The sequence below is a fragment of the Lipophrys pholis genome (genome assembly GCF_963383615.2).
Source record: "Lipophrys pholis genome assembly, chromosome: 11".
NCBI lineage: Eukaryota > Metazoa > Chordata > Actinopteri > Blenniiformes > Blenniidae > Lipophrys > Lipophrys pholis.
Window position 1 is genome coordinate 25991854 of NC_137631.1, and position 27651 is coordinate 26019504.

Below are 27651 nucleotides of genomic sequence, written 5' to 3' on the forward strand. Positions count from 1 at the left end.
ATAGTTTTAATCATAACTCTTCCAATCTGCTACAAACCCCCCTTAACCTCTTTGATGACCAGATGTGAACTGAAGAATGCTTGAGGATATTTTTTTAATAAATCAATAAGCAGCAGCTGGAGGCTGAGCGCAGCAGTGCGGGTGAGGGTCGAGGTACACTTCGGCACTTGGTCAAGGCATTGAGGATGGGGAAGGGTCACCGGCATGTCAACATCATATACGAACTCTGGCACCTTCTATAGCACACTCACGGAGAAACCACTTACAAACACACGACAAAGTTTGTCCTTTTCTTGAGGGTGTCCCATTGCTTTCAATGTCGCTAAACTGACACAGCTATAAATCAAGTCATTCCACTATGCTACGGTACATAATATGACGGAGGAACTACACTTAGATTTATTGTCTACCGCTAACAAAATGTGGACGACACAATGGACCAATAGGTGAACTTTACTTGTCTAAAGGTGGGATCTATTCCCTTCATGAGGTCCGAGCTTTTCTGGAAGACAAACACCCAACAAAACACAAGTACGTCACTCCATCTCACATATACACCAATAACATTCATCAAGAAGAGAAAATACTCCGTTTTGTCAGTGATACATTCAAAGTAAATTAACAGTCAGCATTAGTACCGTGCGTCTTCGTACAAAGTGACACTACTGATATTGTCACTGTCCATCTCTGCCTGGTGTTTGGCCTGGTCTGTCCTCCTCCACCCTCACGTCCCGCTGCGGTCGCGAGAGTGTCTCTGTCTCCGTCTGGTGCTCAAAAGGTTGCACTCGGCGTGGCGCCGACGTCCCGTCAGACAAACTTAACGCATCTTGTAGTCGTGCGATATGGCCGCTTCACACAGCTGCCCTTTGAAATCGAGCTCAAAGGTAAAGTCCAGGTCACGCTGCAGGTGAAAAGAGAGATGGGGGGGGGTGGGGGAATCAAAGATGGTTCCCAGTGAGACTGGAGGCAACGTGATCAATCGCGCAGAAAAGAGAAATATGAGATGAGAGACAACTTTCATATTTTTCATTCTGGCCCGGTAGCAAAACACGGTATCGAATGAATGTCGAATGTTTGTGTCGGACAACAAGACAACTTCATCTTCCATTGGGGGGGTGGGAGGTTGGAGGACACTGGCAAGGTCAACAATGAAATCTGTTGTTTGTTGGAGTTACTGCAGTGGAATTCGCTGAGAAGGAAGCAGCTTGCTGTGGGCAGGCGGTGACTCATTTCCTACCGTCTGGATGCATACACACAGTAAGATGTGTTGTCCTATTCATATAAATACATTGAACATCACTACCTATACAATATGAACGTTACAGAGCGAGCAGACTCACAATGTTTTTCTCGTTGGGCTTCATAGCAATGCTACCAACGATCTCTTCCCCTCTGCGCACCGTCAGATAGTCCTCCAGGTAAAACACGGTCTGCTTCCAGTGGGTGTACTGAGCATCTGGAGCTGGAAGACATGCAGAGAAAAAAAAACATGCCAGAGATCATCCGCTGGTTCAGTCCGATGATGAATCACATTTCACACTCCTCAGCTGTGGAAAGGAGTAACTGAGTTACTCTGCAATACTCAACTCATCATGTTTAGATGGACAATTAGTGGGAGGATGTAAAGCTTTAAAATTGGCTTCCAAGAGGGTTTAACACAGAATCAGTAAAATGAAAAAGAGCAGACATTACAGAACAATCTGATCCAAAACTAAATAACCATGAGATTGTGGATACCCCAACACCATACTGAGAACATGAGTGAAAATGTGCATTCTGAAGGCTACTAAAAACAAAGATGGTCTCAGATTGGATGAAGAATTCAGGTTGATCATTAGATTTTTGTATATTGTATAATGAAATAATATGTTTGTATATGATATGTTGGGTTTTTTTGCACAATATGTAAAGAGAAAAATTTCTTCTTTGGCATTTGTCATCATGCAAATCTATTAGCAACTGAGATAAAACTGGATTGTATGAACTAAAACTGTCAACTTATTAACATTTAGATCAAAATATATATATATATTTTTTTGCCTAACTTGTACGTCTTCTGCCTTGAATCAACACGATGAAGAGATAACGCCACAGCCCCTCTTCCATCTCGGAGAAAATTCACATTATCAGAGAGTGGAGAACATGCAGGCCCCGCTTACAAGACGTTAAATCCGTTAAAAAAAAAAAAGGAACGTTTACACCGCAGCCGCAGACATACTGATGAAGATGTAGGTAGTATGCCGGGCCACCCGAGCGCGCTGTTGCCTGATTTTGTAATGAAACCACACGCTATAAACGTGAAGAAAATGGAGAGCACCCGACATCCGTATGGACTGTTGACGCATCGGATGCTATCAGGGGTGAGTCTCAACTATAAAACTACTAATATGGACGATGTAACGAGAATACGGACTGCGAGTCATAGCACTATGGGTCCGCCATGTTTGTTTACAACTGGATGAGCAGAAGGGAGGGGAGGGGAGAGATATGCGCAGTAAGAGCACTCCATTGCCTCCGGCTGCCTCTGCAGGAGGGAATCGAGACCGTGAAAGAATCTTTCCACCTTGGGAGCCTGAATAAAAACTTAGCTGATACAGTGGATCCGCACGCTGGTGTCGTGTGTAAACGGACCCCCCAAAAGTGAAGAAAGCTTTGTGGAAACACAGTATCCGTTGTTGTGTGAATGGGCTTAGTCAGGAATCCCAACTCTAATTGATTTTCAAGTCAAAAGCATTCCGAAAGCCTAAACCACTTTTTAAACCAACAGAATATGAAAGGCAATGGCATGTGAATAATGCAGCTTCCTCTACCAAGTTAACCCATGTTGTTTACCAGAAAATTGCTAGTCTTTTCATGGATTCGCTGCATGCTGTCTGTCAGTCCCTCCGGAGTCAACCACTGAGACACAGTTACACCCACACACAGCCTCCTGTCTACCTGACATAAATGTCAAGTGGAGAATAAACACAGGCGGTGAAAAAGAAGAACGAATTTTTTTTTATTAAAAAAGCAAGTAGTTCCACTTGACTTTATGATGACAGCTTTCAAATAGAAGGCAGATAATGCATGACTACATTCCTGACCTCAACGCAGCTGCTCGACTTAGTCTTCTTTCATCGCTGTCCCACTTTGTATCCATTGTGCTGCCTTATGTGCATCCATCTGTGAGTCTGTGTGTGTGTGTGTGTGTGTGTGTGTGTGTGTGTGTGTGTGTGTGTGTGTGTGTGTGTGTGTGTGTGTGTGTGTGTGTGTGTGTGTGTGTGTGTGTGTGTGTGTGTGTGTGTGTGTGTGCGCCTGACAACAAAGACAGGTAAAACTCAACACCCCAGCCCCAAAACAAATGTGAGCAATTCCCAGTGCTCTGACCGTCACTGTTCACTTGAGTGGGATTCAAAAGGTCAGTTGCACTTAAATCGAATTTCTGCCGGCTGTCCTGGGGCAGCTCTGTAGATGTGGCTTTATAGACAAGCTCTTTGTAAGTGCATAGATAAAAAGCCCTGCCAATCAACGAGGCTTCTGCACAGGTCTGTCTTTTTTCTTCTTTTTTTTTTTAAAGGCAGTGTTCAATAAAGGCACTGACACGCTGACAGTTTCTTATGCTAATGCCGTAGATGAATTGGCATTTCCACTGACCAGAGTGAATTGGAGTCTTTGACCTCTGCTGCACTGCTTCTCCTTGGCTTGGAGAATGTGTGTGTGTGTCTGATATAGTTAGCTCTCAAAACTGTACGAGGAATCGATGGCAAATTTTGGCTCAGTGTCTGCAGGTTTAGATCTGTATCTTCACTTTTGGAATTGTTGCTTGACTGAGAAGTGTACAGAAATTCAATAGGAGGGCATCAGGTAGGGCAGGGAAAGGCGGCCGTTACAAAACAAGGTATCTCTTTGTCAATAAACGTAGAAACCCGGGGCTCCTGATACACAAAAGATGTGCACAAAAGTGGATTCTGTCTAAAACGTGAAAAGGTAAATCTCTTTATTCTGCCATCAGGAGGTTCATTCTGCGTCTTGTCTCATGTTTCATGATATACACTGCACCGCCACTAGAGGTCAGTCACACACAGATTATCACACAATACCATCTCTTTAATCACTTGAATCTAAACTAGATCAAATCAGCTATTAACAGATCAGTGCCTTTAAAGCGTCAGCATGAGGGAGAACATCTCTGTCATTCATGAGAAGAGGCTGAAAATGTCAGTTGTGATTCCCCCCCCCCCCCTCCTCCCAACTGAAACACTTGAAATGAAGCTCATGGAAGATTTATTGTGTCACATAAAATGTAACCAAATGATCTCTTCATGCTTCTAAGTCTTTATATTAAACCAGGCTGAGCAGCTGCTGTCTGTAGTGTCACAGTCAACAGATAAGCAGTGGATTAGGAACAGTTTTTGACAGTTTAGATGTAAAAGAAGGCAAATTCTCACGCTTAAGCTTGCTCAGCTGTGCAAACGTGCGGGCAAACATCACACCTTACCTGTGGAAAATCCGGTCTTCTTATGACACTTGGTGAACTCAATATTGAAGTAAGTGACCAGTGCGTGGACGTAATCGTTCCTCTGGATTTGCAGACAGAAAGATGAGGTGAACGAGAGATCCTCGGGCTTAACCGTGTAGATGTCTACCTCCTGCAAAGGAAACCAGAGTTCTTTACATCGGTCAAAATCGAAATTAAAATAAATGTCTAAAACAAACAGTCCATCCATCTACTTTCTACGCCCGTTTTTAACGGCTCTGGGGGAACCGGGGATTGGTTCTCGCTGATTATGGGTGTAAGGCAGAGTCCTCCTTGGAATAATAATCAGTTTACCACAGAGAGGAGTTCACTCCTTCATATTTACACAATAAGCCCGAATAATCATATTCATGTACAAGGAGAACATGCAAACTCCACACAGAAAGTGAGTGTGAACCACTACAGCACTAAATAGGAACAATGCCCACTTTGCAATGAGTCGGTTATAAATAAAATTACAATCCTAATGTTATGTTTGAGCAAAACAATTAAAGAATTAAATAAATATTCCTTTAAATTACAGTCACTTCCATCCATTCACAACTCTTGAGTATTACACTACCAACAAAGAAAACTGAAAACTGAAAACCCTCTAGAAAAGGTAGGACTGTTGGTTCATGTGACGTCTATATATACTGAAGAGGAATCTTAGAATGCTAATGTCTCCAGGACGGCGAAATGGATTCAAGTCATTTTATTTGTGCAACAATCACAAAGTCACATTGTTGAAGACCCACAAAGTTTGTTCGCTCTAATTGAATAGGCAGCGAATACTTGATCTGAATTTCATTATATTGAAGACAAAATGTTTTTGTACTTGAATCAAGTATTTGTGCAAAATGTTTTTTGTTTTTTTTTAATAGAAATGCAGTAAACTGCGCATTAATGGGAATTTCTCTCTCTGAATCCTCATTTGCTGGTCATTTTGTTGTGCATTAACTCCTGTTTTAGTGTGTGGGTCGGCATGCAGTAATGATAGTAACGATGACAGCGGATCCTGAAGTGAGAGCAGATGAGAACCACTCCTCCAAATGAAAGACAATAACCATTAGTAAAGAGACACCGATTATCTCTATGATGATTTTTTCTTACTTTATTTTAACAGCTTTTTTTTTCCGGATTTATTACTAAAGTTAATACCAGCGGGCAGAAGTCCTCCACTATTTCGCTGCACTTTTATGTTTTTTGGCGAATCAGAGCCTGTCGGGACTCTGACACAGTCCAGCTGTTATTCATACACAGGCTCCACGCTGTACCTGTAAAAGTCCTCCTTCTTCCAATCAGTATATCAGGATACCCCGAGTGAACCCCCCCCATTATACATGTTCAAAGAAGAACACGCTGTACCCTGTGCCGGTACACTGTCGTGTAACCGTGCCAATCATATTATCTCCGACTGCTGAGGAACGGGGAGAACGCCGCTCACCTGAAACCTATGCTGGAGGATGAACATGTAGGCAGTGCCGTATAATCTTGTTTGGTGTACCGCCGGAGTTAATAGAGATTCTCTGCTCGCATGGTGGCTTTGGTGCCAGATGCTACACTTTGCTCTGGAGGAAGAAGCCTTATGTTTGCTGGCAACAACACAAAGCAGTGCTTTTGCTGAATAGATTTTACAATTAGTTGTTTTTTCTTCTTTTTTTTCCCCATTCTTGTTAAACATTTAGATAAACGTCTCAAAGTTTAATTCGGCTATTTCATACGTTGCAATGTGCCCTCATACAAATACGACGACGGCCAAATAAAAAAATGTTAAGAGCACCGTCGTGCAGGTTGTTAATGTAAAATTAATTATTTCCTCCAAGATTATACCTCGTAATGATGCTCCCTGAGTATTGCTGCGAAAAAGTTTAAAGTCGGAGTTTAATAACATGAATTCCAGTGTGTACGACTCATCAGCTCCACAATTTTAATGAGGTCATTCTCTAATCCATTTAACAACAGTATCGCTTGCCAGTGGGGTATTGTTTTAAGGTTGTTGTTTTTTTTTTTCTTCTTCTTAACAACATCCACAGACAAGCAACAGCTCCATTATGCAGGTTTTAATTCATCACTGATTACTTAGTTAAGAAGAAGCTGTCTCATATACAAGGGAAAACAAAACGAGAGCTTGACAATCAGCAGTGAGGAAATGGAGGGACGATGACACAGGGCTATAGCAGCAGCACAGAGGTGAGACGGGCCAGAGCCATCTAATCAATGCCAGCGATACGAAGGTCACTATGACAAAGGGTCCAATCAGGGGCTCCAGACAGGATCGCTATTGACATGCGTGGCGCAGGAGTCCGATCAGTCTAAATTCACACGGGGGGATGGAGGGGGGGAACGGAACCCCCGCCACACATCAAGGTCACACCCATGTCTGCCTTAGTGTGTCGGACGGCATGTTTACCAGTCAATCAACGTCCCCGAGAAGTCACAGGCCACATGTGTGTTCCTATTACCGCGGTAATGATGCCAGCGATTGCGCTGTCAATCAGCCAGTGTCGTTAAATCTTAATGTCCATAATCGCGTTGTTCAACATGTTTGCTTGTCTTCCCAAGGCTACGTGGCTGGCATTAGAAAAGGAGAATCATGGGAGCGTTACACTGACTCTGAGGCGATGCACTGGGGGAGCCTGGAGGAGACCCCCAGAGAGGGCGGATACCGATTACTATTTCAGAAATCCTCCTAATAGGGCCCAGTGGTTGATATCACTGTCTGACGCAGGTGTGTAGTTCACGTACGGGCCAGTATCATCCAGGGTGGGCCAGACTGATAAAACAGTGTCATAATAAACTTTAAATTTGAACTGTAAAAGTGTATGTTTTCGCAAAACGTTTTGCAGTTAGTGCCAAAAATGACTCCAATCTGAACATAAAATCAATTTTCATGATACTTTTTGGTGCAAAATACAATGAAATGTTAAAAAAAAAAAGTATTCTTTTTGCATGTTTTTACAAACTCAGCCTGGCTTTGAGGTTAACTAGTTTTCATGGCTGTATCATTGATGTCTCGGCTTCAGTCTCAGTGTTTGTCGGCTACTCTTAAGAAAACTTTGTTTAAAAGTTGATGGTTTCTTTGCGGTTTTCTCAATTTTGCTTTGACCTTTCCAAGGTTGGATTGGAGCCTCTTGCGGGCAAATTTTGGCCCTCGGGGGGTTTGTGTTTGACACCCCTGCTTTGGTGGCTAGACCGGTGAAGATGGAAGATTTATGTTCTGATATTTCTACCATGTGACTTATGTTTGTATTCAACTATAAAATCATTATATTTCGGAATAATTACTGCTTTGAAGGTGATGCTTGCCTGGGGATGTGAATAAAACGCCTCCAGACATTGACATGAGCCACATCGCCTCCATCGCTGGCGAATATATTGAAACTACAGTAATTTCCGAACACTTTCCATGTCAGTTCTTCCGGGATCATGCAGGCTGACCACATTATTGCAGTCAGAATTTCTTCACTTTGCAACAATCTTCCACAAATACACGTAATGTGACGTAATATGTGATATTTTGCTGTAATATTTGAAGTAAAAGAACTTACAAGTCCAAAAATATGACATGGTTTTTTTTTTCTGTCTAAAAATGATTCTCAGTAGAGCAAACTGAAAAGTTGAGAAGAAGTCATGATTAAGAAAATACATAGGTAGAGGATGAAACTCATATTTTACTTAAACAAACATTTCCAAAACTGAATTCACTGACTAATAACAGATATTTTAAATTAAGAGCATCAAAGATAAATAAAATTGTGTCTTCAAATCCCAGCGGGCTATAATAATCTTTACATGAAAGAAATTAGGAAGCCTGGTCTCAACAGAAGATTACCAACGGGGTCATGTGATCCAAGTACAAGTGAGGGTTGACTTGTCCTCCCACACTTTGAAAATCACTGCCATACCGTATTTTGCCCAAAAGTCTGATCAGATAAACCGGAACTCCTGTTTTCTGACTCACAAAATTCCAAATATAAAAACGCCACAAATGGAATTCATCCTCGCAAGTATTTAGCCTGTTATGAACGGAAACTCGGAACATTTGAAAGTACCAACCTTGACCAGGCAGGCGTTGGTCACCACCTGTTTGGTATCCACCACGTCGACCAGAGGCTCCTTCATCGCCACGTTACGTATGCAGGTCATGTCGAAACCGTACACGTTCTCCCACCCTGGTAAATACAGGAAGCTTGTGAATCGCAACTTTTTGAGACGTCGTTTCCCCTCTTCAGTTTTTCGAGTAAAGACAGGAGGTGGAGAAGGTTTCAGCTAGAACAACACCAGTTCGGGGGCATTACTCACTGAGCTTCTTGGAGTAGTCTGATCTTCTCCCCTGGAGATGTACCTCCTGTCATTTTGAAATTATTTTTATTTTGACAGATGCGAGTCACATTGTTTTTGGCGATGACTTGCGAAGGCGCGTCTCTTTGAACACAGACTCTATTCTTGCCTCGGATATCCTTGCCGCTTAAGTTAAATCATCCATTATTCATTACGATCTTTACGATGGCGTGTAAGCCAAATCTGTCATGACCCAAAACAGGAGAACAGCTTGAGTGTGTTGCGGAAGTGGTGATAATTAAGAGGTCTCAACCCCCTGGTGGATTTCTTCTTTTTTTGGTTCATGTGGTGGATTTTAATAAAGGTGTGTGATTTCCAGCACGTGTACTGTGAGATGGGGATTTGAAAAACTTGCACAATATTGATCTTAACTGATAAGCATCAGCAGGAGCCCCCTGCAGATCATCACTTTTTGGTGGTGAAGGAATTATTATTTTTTTTTATTATTTTACATTTCACTGTATTTTCCATCATTAAAATCAGATTCATGTTTACTATAGACATTTTCTAGAGTAATTGTAATTGGACTGACATGAAACTTTGGATACTGTCAGAAAGTTATCTCAGGCTGTCAGTGAACTCCTCTCATTGTACGACATGCGTAAGACCAGAGAAATCAAGCCACAGGGATGATGAACTGATGGAGTGTCTTCCGTCCAGAAGTCACTCTCACGCTCCTCAGAGAGCCACTTCTGACTCCTTTACACTGGGCCGCTTGCTGGTGGGTAAAGAAGTTTGTGGTCAATATTTGTGTGGCCTGTTGTATGATTCACAGTTATAACGCAAGCCGAACTAGCCACAGATCATGGGAAAAGCTTTGCAGAGTGCCGAGCCATGGTGATCGGACATTTTCTGGATATTATCTGCTGCACTGCGCTTGGGTAATTTCCCAGATGTATAAGGGAATGTGAGTAGGAGGACTGTTGGCTGTCCTTCTGTTTGTGTTGCCGCTGACATCTGGGTTGTGCTCTGGCCAAACGCCGACTTCGGTGCTGTTCTTTCGCTTTTGAGTCCAGCAGCGAAACATCGCCTACATCCCCCCTGGTGAGTTTTCAAGTGGGACGATAGAAAGACTTACGAGATAAATCATCGCCCGCAGTCTCGACCCTGAGGAATAGTTCCGAGTTATTTCCAGTGCTAGACAAGTTGTGTATGAGTGGGCCCACACTTCTGTCAATACATATCGGATGCATATATCTTGTATATTTACATCTGCCCATACATACATGCACTTACAATGTATTTTGAAGTCTTTATACTGCCTGTCCTCTATCGCCACCACGTACAGAGAGGCTCGGTCAGGAAACATTAATCCTCCAGGTTTCTGTTGAACAAATGAGAAAAAGGAAGTAACTCAGACTTTAATTGTGAACAGGGTTTAAAAGGCCTGTACTACAGCAATGGTGACATTTTATTTCTCTGCCAAGAACAAGTTTCAATTATTGAAGCGCATTCATTTGAGCGCCATGCCAGCTACAACAGAACAGAGGCCCTGCTTGTGGAGTCTGAGGCTACATAACGCTCCTTTCACAAAAGAAAAAGGAATATCTAGTTTTTGATAGTTATAGATTATCCCTCCAAACATTATAGAAAATGTTGTTTTGAGTTGCTATTCAATTGTTAGGCTCATTATGTTTAAAGATCAACAGAACCCGTCCTTCAAATTTGACATCGTCCCCAAAAAGCGGCTGCACCTCGTCATCCTCTCCGCGAAAATGACAAAACAGAAGGGGCAACAAGGTACAAACCTTGACGTCATCCAGCACCCAATATGGATTAGATGCTAATTTTATGGTGGAAGTATTTATAATGCAATTATGTTTGTGGTTTATCATCAAGCTGTGTCATCTGTGGTAATATTTAATGCATCTACGTCTAATCTCATGACTGCCATGTAAACGTATACAAATACGATGCACACATCATACCAGCCACTTGTCCCTGGCAAAGATGACGGTGTTGAGCATGGATTCGTAGAAGAGACTGTAGCCCATCCACTCGGATATGATGATGTCCACCTTCTCCACGGGAAGCTCCACTTCCTCCACCTTCCCATTGAAGATGGTGATGACTGAAACCCACAGCAGAGATCTCAAGCCACACAAATACATACTGTAATTAAACACAATTTAAACCGCAAACTTTCTTCAATGACCTTCACGCCGACTTGTGCGTTCTACAGTCACAGTGTAACATTACAATCAAAAGTCATCAGGAACATCTGTCGAGCAACTAAAAGCAAAAAGGTATTTGCAGCGGCTGGTAATATAGTCATGAGAAAAAAAGAGAGGAAAAGAAAGTGATCATGTGCTGCCATGGCAGCCGTGGTGTTCGTATGGAAATCGGGGCAGCTGCGGAGCATAATAGAGGCGTGGATCTTTGCCCTGAGTGAGATTAGCTGACTTCAGCTTTGTTTGCTCTGCATAGGCAAGAAGTTAGCGAGGACTTTTCCCGCTGGTGATACAAGTGTCAGTCAGGATGACATGTGAACCCCGTAACCCCAGCTGGTGATTGCTTCCCGCTCGCCCACCGCCCAAAACTGTGAGTAAACATGGCGTTAACCCGGCACTCAATTACTGGAGCGTACTTGATATTCATAGGTTTATAGATAGGGCGTTTGCTGACAGGGTGCTTTACGGAGGTATTATTTGGCAGCTGCACAGTCACGGGCTTGGCAAAGAAAAAAAAAAAAGTGTTTTTACATGATAAACAGAAAAAAACAAACACTTTGAAGTCATACATAAGTTTGACAAGTGTGAATTATTTCAAAGGAGTGGACGGAGAGAGGAAGAATTTGACCATTCTCACATCCAAACTGCTTGAAAGCAAATCGCTTCCCTACTTTTTTTTTATTATCTTTTTTTTATCCTTGTGTATCTCCTTTGCAAGTCTTCCTTTCCAACATCGTCGTTCACCATCATGACTATATCCCAGTTTATTGCCGTCTTCCTCTCAGAATAAAGTTGCTGTGTAATCAGTATAGAGGAACAGCTGCTGCTCTTACCGCTGTCAAGGTGGTTGGACTTGATGATCCTCTCTGAGTACTCTGATATACTGGAACATTCAATCTGCCGGGGAAAAAAAAGGAAAGAGGAGCTAATTAAATGAAAGCTGTCTTTGACTCTGCTCACATGTCCTCACTTTGCTTGTAATGCCGTGCACTCATTAAATGTTCACCTTAAAAAGCGCCCGAACTATTTTCATATGTACATATTGGAATAATGAGATGTAAATGTGACTCTTGTGTTCATAGCTGCCATGATTTATGTCCTTCAAAAAGTAAAAAAAAAATGGGTGTAAAGAAGTTCCCCATAATGAATCTTCTGGTGGGCGTCCTTTTAAAGTAGTAAGTGTTTGCAATAACTTGTGCATACCTGTTCTTCTTCACCAATTCAAGGGCCACATTTCCCAAAGGTTGCGTCCAAAGAGCAATTACGCCACTCAGGGTGAAACAAGTTTCACAGCTCCAGCAATGCAGACCAAATATGTATGTCCAACAACTTTTGTCGATGGTGTACATTCTGAGCCTCATCTGGGACTCGGTTATATAGGAATGCACTTAAATGAGCAAACTTGACCCAAAGAAGATGAAAACACTGTCGGAATTAGCCTTAGGACTTCGAAGACTGAGAAGGTTTTGTCCTTCAAAACAGGTTGCCTCTGAATTTAAAACCAACGAGTGATTGGCAGTTTTAAGTACCGATGGAGCCGATCTGATCTGGTATCGGTATCAGGTTCCGATACCAACGGAATTCATGGATCGGAAATTTCCAATCCAACCTGCGGAAATTTCTGATCCATGAGCCTCGTCTGTGCTTTGCTGTGGCTGAAATGACTCCACAAGTGTTTTCCCTGCTGCTGCTCTGCTCGCTGGCTGCAAAATGTGGACTGGATTTCCTGAAGGGAGGCGGGTCTCAATGAGAGGAGGAGTAATGAGTCTGGAAATCCATTCCACAGTTTGCTGCCAGCTAGCAGGCTAACGTAGCAGTACTGTGCTATCCAACTTTTCATGACATGTCGCTGTTTGGACGTATTTTTTCGCTCGAAACACAGCAAAGCAACACAGCAACATGGATGTTGAGGCGAGGCAGCCACTCTGCTGCCAAACAACCACTGTTTTAAAACGGCAGCTCGCCAAAAATGGCTCTGACCGCAGCATCAAAACAATGAAAAGCAGCTCCTCCACGCCGTAGCAGAGGATTCACACCTCCGTGAAGCTGCGTCCTACTCCACGCAAAACTCTGTGAAAATAGTCCTAGCTGGAAACACTGCTGTTTGTGCTGCGTTGCTAGATAATTTCCCCAGGGATTAATAAAGTGATTCTGAGGTTTTCTCTGAGTCTGATTCTGCAGGTTTCTTCTTGTTTAAAAGGGAGATTTTCATTTCCACTGTCTCCTCTGCTTGCTTGGTTTTTGTTTTTTTGTTTGTTTTTTTTTACTTTAAAAGTGCCTTGAAAAACGACTTGTTGTATTTGGCGCTGCAGAATCAAAACGGGAAAACACTGAATTGAATATGTGATTTGACAAAGCCGCTGTGGAAAGACTTGACTGAAATGGAGATTGCAAGTCAAGATTCTCATCGAACACCAGTTCCTGACTTTATAAATAAAATACTGAATGAATGGACACACATTTCCACAGTACGACTCTCAAATCTTGTGAAAAGAGTGGAAGCTGGTATAGCTGCAAAAAAGAGGTCAACTGTCTTCCTGCTACACGTGTAATTTTGCAGTGTAGCTTTAATCACGTTTTGAATTAATTAGAAAACAATTAAATTGTGTGATTGAACGATATCAATGTTGATTTTTATCCTTATTCCTCTTTTTGTATCGTTATTTCTTTAAAAACATGAATACAAATTCACAGGCACCCCTCGGGTAAGTTTCCCTCTGCAGTAAACAGTACAACAGAGAAACGACAAAGTGTCAAACGTTAATGAGCTTTTATTTTTTCATTCCTGTGACAAAAAATTTTGACATTTATGACATTGCAAGGTTTCTAATCCTGATGCAACAGTGTTTAAGCAGCAATCTGCTATTGCATTTGGAGAGCGTGGTGTGAGGTTAAAACAAGGGACAGTGTTTGAAAAAGAACCATTATTTGCAAGTATAACGTGAGTAGTCAAACTAAGTTTTTTTTACCGATTGCACATTGATTACAATGTAAAACCTAAAGGCTGCATACATGGAGGACTGAATAATGTTTCTCCAGATTAATGTTTGACCCACAAAGCCTTTGGTTACAATTACATTGCCTCCCCTCATCTTCAGGATGAACCGCGATAGTGCCCATGACCAGAATTAAGTCTTTATTTTCTGATTGCTGCTCCAGGCGGAAAATGGCTGTCCAGCGCTGCCGCCATCGGTTGGGCTCTGGGGAAGTAAACAAGGTCATCAGAGTTTATTGTCTATGTGGATCATTTCAATTCCACTCCTGAGAAAAAAAGACCAGAGGCTTGTACCTGGTTAGCAAAGCTGAAAGAGCTGCTTTGTTGATGGAAGTCGTCTCCTGACCTCCAACTGCCCGATTATTTCTCTCGCTCAGCATTTGAAAATGGAAAGGCGGGTTGGGTCTTTGCCAGATTTAAGAGAAAAACAGAGGATATGGGATAAAACGAGCAACTAGCTTTGAGTTTTTTTTTAAAGCATTTTCTGCAGATATATATATATTTTCATTACTGAAGTGAGTGATGGCATTAAGAGTTTGGCTCTTGAAAATGCGACACTTTCTTCTTATTTTAGATATCTCTTTACACGACAACGGTGCTTGGAATCACTGAAAACGCAACTTATTGAACACAGCTCCCAAGGAGGAAGTTATTGACAATGCTCCAACTCCGTCTCTGTGTAGACGGAGGAAAGAAGCAACTTTCTTAAAATGCTCAGGCTCCATCTCTGTGCAGATGTAAGAAACGCTGCTACTGCGCATGCAGACCATGGCCGTGGTTAATAGTTCTTTTGCACACACACGGGGGCCAATAACAACAATGAGTGTCATGACTCCCAGTCCACATTCTCCTTCGACTTGGTAGTTTTATAGTCGACAGCTCTGTAATAACGATCCAACTTGGTCGTCTATCCATATGAATTTCCGTGTACTCGCCATTTTTAATGTTTATAGCGTATTGTTCTCAGCGTGCATGAGTGTGGGTTTATCCTAAAAACAAACAGCCCTCCACTCGTGGCCCAACATAAAAACTACATAGTTTTCAGCGTTTCTGCCATTCCCATGCAAGTTTGACATTGTTTTCAAAAGATTGCTGTGTAAACACAAACCTTTTCTGAAAGGAAATCGCATTTTCATTTGAAGCATTGTCGTGTTAAAGGGGTCTTCATCACTCGCAGCATTTATGTGACTTGTGTGGCCGACGGCGGCAGGTAACTCGGCAGAGATGGATTATCATCCAGCGTCACACTCTGAGGTTAATTTGGCGTTGCAAGAGGTGCCCTACAGTCACGCTGGAAATGGTGGACACTGAAAGAATATAAAGAGGTAGATTTTCCAAAGTGTGTGAGAACCACCAAAGCACTGCCAGAGCCTCTTAATTAAAAGTAATTAAGATGAAGATTAGCCACTGTTCAGCCGCAACCAGCCATTTCCCCCCGATGGGACCTTCAACTTTTAGTTTCATTACTCTTTTGACACTTTAGACTTTCCTTCTTTAATCATCCCTACTGCACTCTGCTTTCTTTTTATCAGCTTATGTTATGATTTCTCCTCCACTGAATGCAATCTGTCATCTTTCCTTTTATAGGGCACCTTTACTTTCTCACTCTTGATAAATTCTTTTTTTTTTTGTTATGTGTTGCCCACAAATGCACATTGATTTACTGAGGTGCCAACAATAGCACGATTGTAAGGAAATAATCTTTCATTCATCCGATCTAAACTCTAGACACTTCCACTGAGTTGCTCTTGAGCAAAATCAGGATATAATTCAGCGGGAAGTGTTTGCCAATACTGGGCTCTCACAGCACCTGGGGGAGTCTCGGGGTATGGATTTTCACCTGAGTGCGTGCGCTCTGTTCCTCATGCCTGGGGAACTGCTCATGTCAGAGGTGTACAGACTTCTTCAAACTGCAACAGATCCATCCGGTCATATTCAAGAGGCGGGTGTTGAATAAACTTCAAGAGCTCTGGACTGTAAAAGGCAGTCTGAGACTATTGTGGGGAGATCAGGCTGAAGATTTCAGAAAGTAGTGGGCAGTGTATTTATTGTTCAGTTTTCTCATAACAAAAGCATGCATAATACAGGGACATCACATTAGCATGGCCTCCCTGGAGCGGTCCCATTTTCTGCTTGCTTATTAGTAGAGGACCGGCCAGGAGCCCTCCGGTACCCATTAAACATGGAGTTGTACCAACTGCATAAACAAACAACACTAGTTAATCTTGCGCCAGGTGTGTGCACGTGTTTGCACTTGTGCTGGTGATCCTGAGCGTTAGTTAGCGGGGTTGCTGACACAGACCCTCTAATTGGCTCATGATTCCCCCTCTCCTCTTTTCTGGATCCCAGCGAGAAGAGACAGCCATTAGCCATGTGTCCATCAGAATCATGGGGCCTCAAGGTGTGTTAACACAGACACCCCCCCCCCCCCCCCCCCCACCCCCCCACCCACCCCCCACATTGCCTCTTGCGTCTCTCACTAGTGTCAGGAAGAGTCACTGTCACTGCAGCTGCAGCCACAGGCTCCTTCACTCCGGAGACACGGCAAGTGAAAGACTCTGTCCTCGAAAATGCTGCAGCACCTTGACACTGCAAAGCACTCACGCCATTTTCCATTTGCACCATCTGACCTGTTAACCTGTTGCTTGACCTTCTGAGGTAAGTCAAGCAAGACCCGAACAAATGTTTTTTTCCAACTGATCCTATTTCGGCTCCTTTGTCCCATATTTAGCCTCACTTATATCTTGGGTCGGCCAGACCTTTAAATTGAAAGTTTCTACAACTTATTCCTTTAAAACTTAGGCAACTTTAGCAATAAAAACACGAGTTCATCTTCACATGTACTGAATGTGATTGAGGCAGAGTACTCAGAAATTACTTATTGGTAATATAGTGTCTAAACCTACAGGATCATAGGTACCAAAACACATACAATCACACTTTGTTGCTCTTGTATTCTGCACGTGATACTTATCAACATAAAGATTGATAAATATGGCTAAAGTGTCTTTTGAGCTCAAACCAAAGTATTACCTTTCATCATCTGAACTTTCGTCTGACGTGGGCAACAAATTCTTAGAATAGAGGATTTCTGCATGCACCTTTTATCAAGTCAGGATGGGAGCTGAGCTGTGTTGGCTACGGATCAGACAGAGTAACATCCAGGACAGATCACCAGGCCGCCACAAACCTTCGGGCCATTTGGAGTCATCAGAAAGCCTTGAGCATGTTTTTGGACGGTACTCAAACCACTGGTGTCACCATGGGGCCTGTGTATTGTCCTCTAAACATATAAAAACAATACAAACCCCAGTGGATAAAGAAATTACTCTTCAAAATTGTCTGTTGTTGTTTGTTTTCCTCCTGTTGCTGTTTTTACCCGAGCTTGTTTACATCCTCGCACCGGTCCGCATTGACCTGCTGGGCTGCTCTACAGGATCGTTGTATCCAATCTGCTTGCTATTTGTAAAATAAAAAAACATCCATTTCCAACTGGCTTGTTTTTCTTTGTCTTTTGGGTTTAAAGTACAATGCAGAGAATGTTGACAGAACAAGACACTTGAATGAGCATAATGCTTTTTTAACGAGCCCCGGCACACTGTTGGTTTGAGTCATTTTGCACGGTAAACATGGATCTCGGTCTGCTCCGTATATTTGCAACTCCTGTTTAAGCCGTATCTCATGACGATTCTCCGGCTGGTTTGATTATTTGCTTGGCTCCACTTGTGGTTTTATATCAGATATTATTCTGAGATTGATTGACGTCGCTGCAGCGTACAGACTGACCACACAGGTTATGAATTTTGCAGCAGTGTTTTATGAGCGCTCTCCTCATCCAAAATTGGGGCTATCACTTTTCTTAATAAGGCCCATATGACAGAGTGATGTTCCCGTTGGCCCACAGCCCAGTTGTTCTGCACTTGCATGCCCACCTCTCGCATCAAACTTTATGAGTATGATAAACGGGCTTTGTCGCAGAACAAAAAACTTAGGGGCATTAAGTCAAAAGTGAGCGAATTCTGTTGAACTGGGTAAATAAAAAGTAAATTATCTGAAGTGTGAAAGCCGGATGATATATATAGAGAGAAGGTTAAAAAAAAAAAAAAGTAAGACAGCTTGGAGAAAGAGGGAAAACAAACACAAGTCACACACTCTTAAACACACAATGTCAAGAACAGGTCCCACGGCAATACGGAGTTAATCACCCCCGCCCAAAGCACATTCGCTCTGTGGAGACGCCATATAAATATAAGTTCCACATGGTTATCCCGAGCCAGTGATGTGTACGCTCGCATGCAGTCACAGACATGACCTGACTAGCAATTACTTCTGTGTCAGCGTGCAACAACGGTAATAACTAGGAAATCACCGAGGCTCAGCAGGTCAATCTGAGAGTCCGCACGCTTTTACCATCTGCATGTCCGAACAGATGATCGTCAGTGATTAGAGAGGGTGTGAATAAAATGGTCGTTTAAATACACACCCGGTGCCTAATACACACAGTGAAAGTGACTTGGACATTAGGTCAGAGTCGGACAACTCCAGCTCATATGTAAATCGATAAGGGAGGACAATCCATGTTATTATTGTATATTATTCAAACACAGTATGTTTTATAATACTATATCTGTGCTAATAAATGCATTTTTAGATAAAAAAAATTAAAAATCCATATGCATGCATATCATTTGAATACACTTTAGTAAGATTTACAAGCCATAATTCTACTAGTAGGAAACATCTTACCAAGACGATAAAACGTTTGTGGTGCTTTGCTCAGCGGTGTCATTTTAGTTCAGAGGCTATATATAAATAAATTCTTACAATTAATACACTTTGCAGCGTTTAACATGTGACTTTAAGGCTAATGCTAGTTTGGGTCTCAGTGATGCGTGTTATTCAATATATAATTTCTTTTTTTTTTTTTTAAAGTCAATGTTTTGTGTTTCCCGTATGTTAGACACCCCTGGTTTAGACAAAGATTGACCAGAATAATTGATCTCTGCGAAAAGTAGACGTGTCTTACCCCATACACGTGTTTGGCCCCAGCTTTGGCTGCAAACATGGAGAGGATCCCAGTCCCGCTCCCAACATCCAGCACTATTTTGTCCTTAAAGACATGCTTGTTGTGGTACATGGCGTTCCTGTAGGTGAGCGTCCTCACTTCATCCTTCAGCATTTCCTGGTTTGGCAAATAACGGATAACATCAGACCACGGTGACACAAGTAAACCCACCTGCAGAAGGTAAAAAAAAAAAAAAAGTGTTTGGACATCTGGGCCGTGGGTTTTATGTGATATCTACAGTGGAGCTGCAGGAGAGGGACACACAGTTCACCTAATCTTCCTCCGCTCGTGCTCAGCTGCATGGTGATGCATTCAAATCCAGAGCTGGAGTTTCTGAATAAGCTCCAAGTCTCAGACTGTCTGCATCTGGCTCTGGCTCTCACACTGGGTGCCATGCCTGTGTGAGTGTGAGGAATATCCAGAAATGTCAAAAATACACCCGACCCACATTCCAAAAGTATGAAATATTCATCGCGCAGGTCAGGGCAGAATCATGCTCCTCGTTATACAGCCTGTAATAATTTTAAGTTGCAGATGGCGGAGGTAACCATATCATGAAGAAAAAAAACAAAAACAAACCCTGATAGGGTTCAACAATGACTCAGTGAGAAAGCTTGTGTAGAAATTGCCCAAGACCCTTGCTGTTCTCCTTTAATGTCAGACTGAGTGAAGCTTTGCGTTCCAGGCAAAGATTCCTCTCATTTGAAACTCACATCTTTTAAAGGAATTTGGTGGTTGTAACTCCAGTCATGGCCCAAAATGTATATGACAATATCGGAAGAGGAAACGGCAGGAAAACACTGTAAGCTGAACACACACAAAGTCATTCTGGAACAAATAGTTCTAACAGAGGAAAAAAAGGAAGAAAAAAAACCAGCAACATGAAAACATCAGCAGACCACGTCATGAGACATTTACCAAGAAACTTATTTTAAATTTCCACATATAATCTTCAGCATATTTTAAAAATGGTTACATGTGCACCGTGAAAATACCAAGTTGAGTTTGTTATTTGCAAATTATTCAAAAATATATATTTTTTGGGGGGTGAAAATGAATGTCTCTTAAAGCCCAAACTGTTAAAATCAACATCAAATAGATGTTGGGAGTAATTATACATTTATTTTGTCTGAAAGAAAGGTTTTATTGCAATTTAAGCAAATTTGTAATGATATTTTAATTAGTTGTTTAACTTATGACTGAATCTCTTTTTTTTATTGCTGTAACTGTGAATTTTTATAATTATCATTATTATAATCTATTCAGCTTTACATGTAACAATCCATGACGATTTCTAGGTTTTTATGATATCCTAACACAGACATTAAGTTTTTTTCTTTGGATGGCTGGATGGATGGGTGGATGGATAATTAAAGTAAGATCACAATAATCATATAGCCATTACCTCATGAATACCAAAGTGGGCATATGAGTCAAAGTAGTAATCCCGTGAGGTCATCTCCTCCGGGTTGAGAAACTTTGACATCTTGCCGCGGCCCGGGCAGCTGGGGAGGTTGGCGGCGTGCGGCGTGTGTGGCGGGAGAGGAGGTCGGGAGGCATGCTGGACTGAAGGCACCGGCTTGGGCAGCGAGGTCGGCTGTGCCGACTGCGACGGGATGATGCGGATCGGCTGCGGTTGCGACTGTGGTTGCTGTGAAAAGCAAGAGAGGACGAAGAAAAGAAGAAAGTAAAAAAACATGTAATTGGTGTGGTTTGAGTGGAGGGTTGGTGATCAGACTGAAGAATACACTGTCCGCTGGGGACGAGTCAGCATGTCGCCCAGCAAACGGCACAAATGGCAAGAAATGCCTGTTGCCTGTATCAAGACCGGACACCCATAGCGCCCTGATTCACACCTATGTGAGGCCAGCTGGACAAGTCCAGCCATGGTGTGTCAATGATGAGAGAAATGGATGCCCAAGACGGCGCCAGGAGGCCATTTACTTTGGAAGGAGTTGCGTCTCATTGGAGTGACACATGGACAACTATCGGTGACGCCTGTGCGATTACAATACACACCAATTTGCTCTCCATGTGTATTTTGGCTTCTTTCTGTCTGAACCAGCATTAACTTCTCCAGCAGCTTGTACGTTACCACAGGGCCCAGACTTCACTCCCCACATGCATCATTGAGTCTTGCCACACTCATTGACCCTGATTCCAGTTCACTGCTTTTCCTTCCTTGGGAAGCTTTTGATAGATACACGCCACTGCAATTTGTTAAAACCCCCACAAGACCTGCAATCCTGGAGAAGTTCTGACCCAGTCGTCACTATTTGGCTTAAACTCACTCAAATCCTCACACCACATCGTGTGAGGACAGAAAGTTCACTTGCTGCTTATTATATCAAATTCAGAGGTCCTATTATTTTACTGATTGGTGTACGCTATGTGTTATCTGGTGAAATGATAATATTCAGGTCATAAATTAGTTTTTTGGTTTCATCTTGTTGTAACTTTTGGGTGATTCACATTCACAGTCTAATTTCCACCTTTTTCATCATGTTCATCTAGAAAATGTCACAGAACATGCATGTTCACAACAGCAGTGTCCTGTAGAAAGTGTTCTTAGTCACTATTCACACACTACATTATTCACCATTAGTTTCAAGTTGTTGCAGAGGTGTCGATCACTTTTTAGTTCAGGGGCCACATACAGCCCAATTTCATCTTGAGTAGACTGGACTTGAAAAATAGTGCCATAATAACTTTTAAATCTAAACTTTGGCATTTTTCTTTGTTGTGACGCAGAGTGTACATGATAAAAATTTTGATTTTCGCAAAACAGAACAGAAAATGACAACAATCTCAACATAAAGGCAGTTTTAATAATGAAACCTTCGAGTTCAAAATACAGTGAACTGTCCAAAAAAACCGTCTCTTATAGCTGCTGAATTATTCGTGTTTTTACAAACTCACCCTGACCGCATGGCTTTGAGGTCTTTCAGCTCTCAGTGTTGCGTTGTGTTGCTACTCTTGAGAATTTTTTTTTAAAAATCAATGTTTTTTTAATTTTTGCAATTCGCTTGGTGGTTTGGTGGGTCAGATTTGACATTTGACAGCCCCGCCTTATTGTCTCTACATTTTGTAAATAATCTTTTTAAATTGCTTATTCTATCACTTCCTTATCTTGATCATTGGCCATTTATGAAGACTATCATGAATACTTGGAAGTGGGGAGTTTGTGTTCTATTTGTTATAAATACTAACTGACCTTTCACCTCTTTGTAGCCGCTTCCACTCCTTTTAAAGTGACTATTGTGCAAATTTTATTTTTGTCCTTCCTGATCCTGCTGGGCCTAAATGGCACGCTGTGGGACACAGTGACGAAGAAAATAATGTGTGAAAATAATCGGCCATGATTCATGCACAACATGATGAGATGCAGCCCACCTGGGTTGGTTAAATATCAGATGCTCACTGATAATGCAATCCAGCAGCCATGCTAACAATAAAAGGGTAGTGTATATATATATATATATACACACACACACACAAGTCCACAACTGTAATAAATTAATGACCAGTTGGGCAAGCCGAGGGTAGAAGGGAGCAACCAAAAAGACACTTTTAAAAATGGGTCTACAAAAATGGGTTGAGATGTAGTCCAACCATCCATATTGTTCTAAGGATGATTTGTAATAACTTTGCTGAAGCTCTGACATTTCAATCAATATCATCAGGTCAAATTACTGCTTGAACTATCCTACTGATTTTGAAAAAGTTTGCTGAATATTGATTTGCATGCTGGGAAAGATTTACATTTGACATTTCCAAACGTTTTGCACGAAACCTCTAAATGCAAAAGTCAAGATGTTTGAGTAATGCATATTAAATGGTTTTGAGTCACACAGTAGCAAAGTTTAAGTTGGGTTAAAGGAGATGCAAACATCTCAAGTACACATTTGCAATTATATTGTTCAAGTGTCTGTCTAAAGAGGATTGGCTTAAGCCTTTTAAAGGTCTTACATAAGTGCAATGCAGCAATAGAATGATGGCTTGTCCAACAGTTTCTGTGCAGCCATGCCAGAATCTTAATGCATTTTAAAACACGGCACCATTAGTGATCTTTACTCTGGACACCTGAGGGATGGAGCGGAAGATAGCTCTATTAAAGCTCAGATATACTGGAGTTACTTGTCATGTAAAGCTGACAAAAGTAAAAAAAAAAAAAAATGCGAATTTAAAAATTAACTCCAGCGAGGAAGCCAAGAAAGGGGCTTTAATGTTGGCTCAAAGTGAATGTGACTGTGGGAATCTGTTTAAAAAGACCTGCAGCAGCATTTTGGGCGAATTGCAAACCATTTAAAGCAGATTTGTGGAAGTGATGAAGTGTTTGAATGAGAAAATAACACCCGAGTAGTGTCAATGCTTTCTCTTTAGGTGAAGATTAATGGTGTGTGCCTAATAAAGTTAAGAGGGTTTTTTATTGTTTACTCTATAAACAAGTATCTTCTTAATGAGGTTTGATTAATAAAGCAAACGGCAGTTGTTCAACTTGACTATTAATCCTTTCAGCTTTGATATTAAAGAGCATTTAGTTTGATCAGGTGATATCAGGGAGATGTCCTGAAGTAGCATGGCCGACAGGTGTTGAGACTGCAGCGTACATCTTGGCACATCTCTGCAAAATACAGGAGTGAAAGCAAAGAAGAAGAAAAAAAAAAAAAACCTCAATTTGATAAACAGCTGGCTTCACGCCAACACAGAAAGAAGTCAATAATTACAAGATAGGGCCACAGAGGAGGTGATGAAGGCTGCCAAGTTTGTTGAGAGTTGAGCATTTTCTTAAAGTTGCAGTGGAGGAAAACAAACTTGGAAGGAGGAAGGGTGAAGTAAACTTGGGAGTGTAACTGAGAAGTCCTGACACAGGAAACAGAGGGTGAAACCCGCCCTTGCCTCTGACCCCCCCCCCCCCCCCCCCGAAGACAGATAAACACATTTGCGGTTCTATTTCAGACGGGATGCTTATTTCTACGCTGAGGTGAGACTTGTAACTTCAGAAGGACGTTTTCCTGCTTCTTCTGTTACATATTGGAGGGCTCCAGGTGATTCTACACTGGGGGGGGTAGATTATGAATATTGTGTTTCCTAAAGTGCAGCCAAGTTGCTGTGTGGTAGTTTCAGGCTTGTAGAATAATCATTATTTCATATGGGTTTAAAAATCCTCCTGGTGTCAGGAAAGACAATTACTTTGGTATTCTGCCATTATAGCACTTAGGTGCTTCTCCCAACAAATATTCCAAAGGAGCCGCGAGCATTAGTGGAAAGGAAAATCTATCTTATTATAATGTATCAGATATAAGCCTATTGATAAGGGATGAGGGATTTTTCCCCTGAACTTACTTTGGGTTTTTTTTTAATAATGAATTATGCATAACGAAGCAACACGACTTTGCTGACTCTAACTTGACAGGGTGTTTGAATCTATCAGAGTTATACTGTGCATACAGATCATCACACTGTGATATAGCATGGAACAGGCCACAGCCTATGAATGGTGCATTGCATGGAGACGGGCGGGTGGGGATTCTCTGCTGACACTTGGCATCTTCAACTCAACCTACTTTCTGCAAAAAAAAAAAAAAAAAAAAGAAGAAGAATGCTTCGCACATCAACTCCAGTCTGCAAGATGCTGCAGCACCTTGGACAGCGCAAGTGATCCACACGTGAAGCTGCAGGATGCGTCTGTCCCATCCAGCTCTCAACATATACTGCTCACAGACTTGTTCAACGCAAAAAAAAAAAGAAAAACATTCCAACGCATTTGGATTTCTTGGGTTGCTGTCAGACAGAGTGACAGGAATGCAGAGCAGATCATTCTTACAGAAATATCCGCAGAGCGCACTCACCTTGGTTGCTTGTATAGGACCACTTGAATGTATTTGCAGCTAAAAGTAATCATTTGATTGGCATAGTAATACCTTGAATTGTCTGTTTGGCGGTAAACGTCTTTTGCGGCCAGGTTGCAGGACTCTGGAGAGTCAGCATCTCCGCAACGCGCAACTTCCACCAAAAGCTGCAGGACGCGTCCAGGAGTCGGAAACACCGAGCAGCACAGTCCTTTTTGTTAACAACGGAAATCAAAGCTGTTTTTACACTTACCTCAATGCTCTCGGACTCCGCCATTTTTCTCCTGAGGAGCATGCAGCGGGACGAGTGCTTAATTCCCATAGGAGCCGGCAAAAAAATGCGCACTTGATAGAAGTGAAAAGAGCGAGAGGAAGATAAAGAGAACAAAAAAAAAAAAAAGCGCAGCGCGATTTTAAGCCTCCTCGATCGTTGTCATTGATATTAATTCACATCCCAGAACTGCAGGGTTCTTTGGAAATCCTAAGACTGAAACTACAAGATGAGGTCCCAAAAACACCACCGGAGCCAGTGTACACTACAAAGTGTAGTGGATTGCATGGTCCAAAAGTTTACAGTCCAGCGGTGCGCGTTCCCGGACGGAGTGAGAACTAAAGGCATCATTTGGCTTCAAAACGGACAAAAATGCAACATCCTGTCCGATGGGGTGGGGTGGTGGGGTGGGGGGGGTGGGGGTGGGGGGTGTTCTGAGAAGGCTGCAGCGAAAGCAGCAGATTGTCATGAATACAGTGTTTCAGCCGCGGTATGATTGATTCCTCTACCGCAACATGCTTTCTAAAAATAGTCCCTCCTGCAGCCGCCGCTTTGCTCGCAGAGTGGAAAAAGACGCATGCACGGAAATCTTGATGGCTCTCAAAACGTGCCGGCGAATTTGCTTATGAGCACGTGGCACCATCTTTAATGTAACGGGATTCCTCTGCACCACATGACCCCCCCTCCTCCTCCTCTTCCTCCTCCTCCTCCTCCATCTGCATGCACAAAGTGCTGGACTATGAAAGTATACCTGTGCCTGCACAGAGAAAGTTGGAAGCTCCTTGTCCAGCCTGCACACACACTCAAACACACTGTGTGCATGAAAAAGTGACAACTCTGGTCTCACTGGCCTGCAGGGTAATATCTGAGCTGGCTGCTGTTTGCACGCCTATTATATTCTTCACCTGCTCTGCTCACTCCAGGAGGAGTAAAACCTAACATCCACACAGTTTTCCTTGACGCTACTGTCTCAATACTTCCAATAATAACGTATCAAACCCCCACTGCTGCCATTATATCATTTCATTTAAAACATTTGACATTTACTAAAAGGATGTCTTCATTGAAACACCTCAACGTCCCCATGCTTGTCAGTGCTGTGACAACAGTTTCATAACCTAAGCATATTTTACTGTATTTTTTTTTTTGTTTTTCCCTGTGATGTCTAATGCTGGAGTCTATTTTGAGGAGATGCCATCCCTCTCTACCACCTACACCCCACACCACTTCTTCCATTATTCAGCAGAGAGGCTAGGCAGCCACTCACCAGCCAGAAAGCACACACGCCAGGAGAATATAATAAACCTGGCTAAATACTCATTTTTAAATTGCCCACACATCTTTGCCAGCACACCTTGGATGCTTTTAGCGTATGTGAATACGATGAAGGCTATCCTGATAAATCGGATGTCCTCGTATTCATCCAAGCTCACAATTTTCCATCATTAGTTAGATAAAATGAGCTCATTAACACCAAAACTGGAGTCTGATAATGAGCGTAGACTCGGGGTAACACACACAGAGGCCCCCGGGCCAAAACTGTCCTGCCAGAGGGTCCAGTCTGATTATGTAAAGTCCAAAAATGAATAATATTGACTGGAATTCTTTTTCCAATAAGAGAAAGTGCTGTTGCTGAACAGCAGTGGACATAACACCATACTGAGACTCGATGTGAAAGACGAGGGATGCAGCAGTAAAATCAATCTTCCTTATTGCTGGTGAAGCATCATCAGCCTCACTGTGAGGGGAAATATGCAGAAGCATGCATGGAGACAAGAAAAGGACTTGGTTGCTCAGCAGGAAACTATGTTTTGCACCTAGAGGTTTTTTGTAATGTACTGATACCTGTTTGGAGTAAAACTAAGGGAAATCTTTGAAGTTGGTATTTATAGCTTGTTTTGCTGTCTTGTTACTGATCCCTGGTCTGAAATGAGAGTTTGACAGACAACCCTGGTGTACATGCACATATAGACTGCACTGACCAAACAAGATTTGCCTTTAATCAAATCCATACAGGAAAAATCGCAGTGCCTTTATAATAAATAGTGTTTTCATTCCCATAACGTCCTGCAGGATCTCAAGATGTGTAGCTTGAAATTCATGATATCTGCTTCCGACATATATATATATATATATATATAAAGGGCCATAGCAACGGTTATGAGGACTATGAAGTTTCTTAACATTGCATGGTGAAAATAAATTGCACCTTCTGAACTCCATTTCATCCCCTTCCAAGCTTGTTTATTTATATCCATACTCTCTCAGCAACAATGGAGTGGCACTGCTGGAAGTGGCCATGTTGCTTCTTTGCCGTTGTCATGTAAATCTGAAAACTGAAAACTACCTCCCAGCCGCATTAAAACATGCTGCTTTACTGGAGGTAAAAGCACAAATTTTTAAGACCAAGTGTCAGTGAGCTCATGAATGCCTGTGCAAAATTTCCCATCAGTCCCGT

General features: G+C 42.2%; 1 protein-coding gene across 5 annotated transcripts; it reads right to left on the reverse strand.

Moving 5' to 3' along the window:
* Positions 1-817: 817 nt before the first annotated feature.
* On the reverse strand, positions 818-25739 carry LOC308117251 (protein arginine N-methyltransferase 8; the record flags this gene model as incomplete). Of its 5 annotated transcripts, none has more annotated exons than XM_080476001.1 (10): positions 818-901; positions 1341-1462; positions 4478-4628; positions 8555-8670; positions 10076-10163; positions 10768-10910; positions 11844-11907; positions 19032-19187; positions 20476-20721; positions 25176-25739. In XM_080476001.1, the coding sequence occupies 10 exons, from the start codon at positions 25242-25244 to the stop codon at positions 818-820; spliced, it is 1239 nt and encodes a 412-aa protein (XP_080332127.1). The 5 variants fall into 5 exon arrangements, with proteins under 5 accessions (XP_080332127.1, XP_080332130.1, XP_080332128.1 ...); XM_080476004.1 differs by having other exon boundaries at positions 20476-20700; positions 25176-25244; XM_080476002.1 differs by having other exon boundaries at positions 20476-20712; positions 25176-25244.
* Between the last annotated feature and the right edge of the window lie 1912 nt (positions 25740-27651).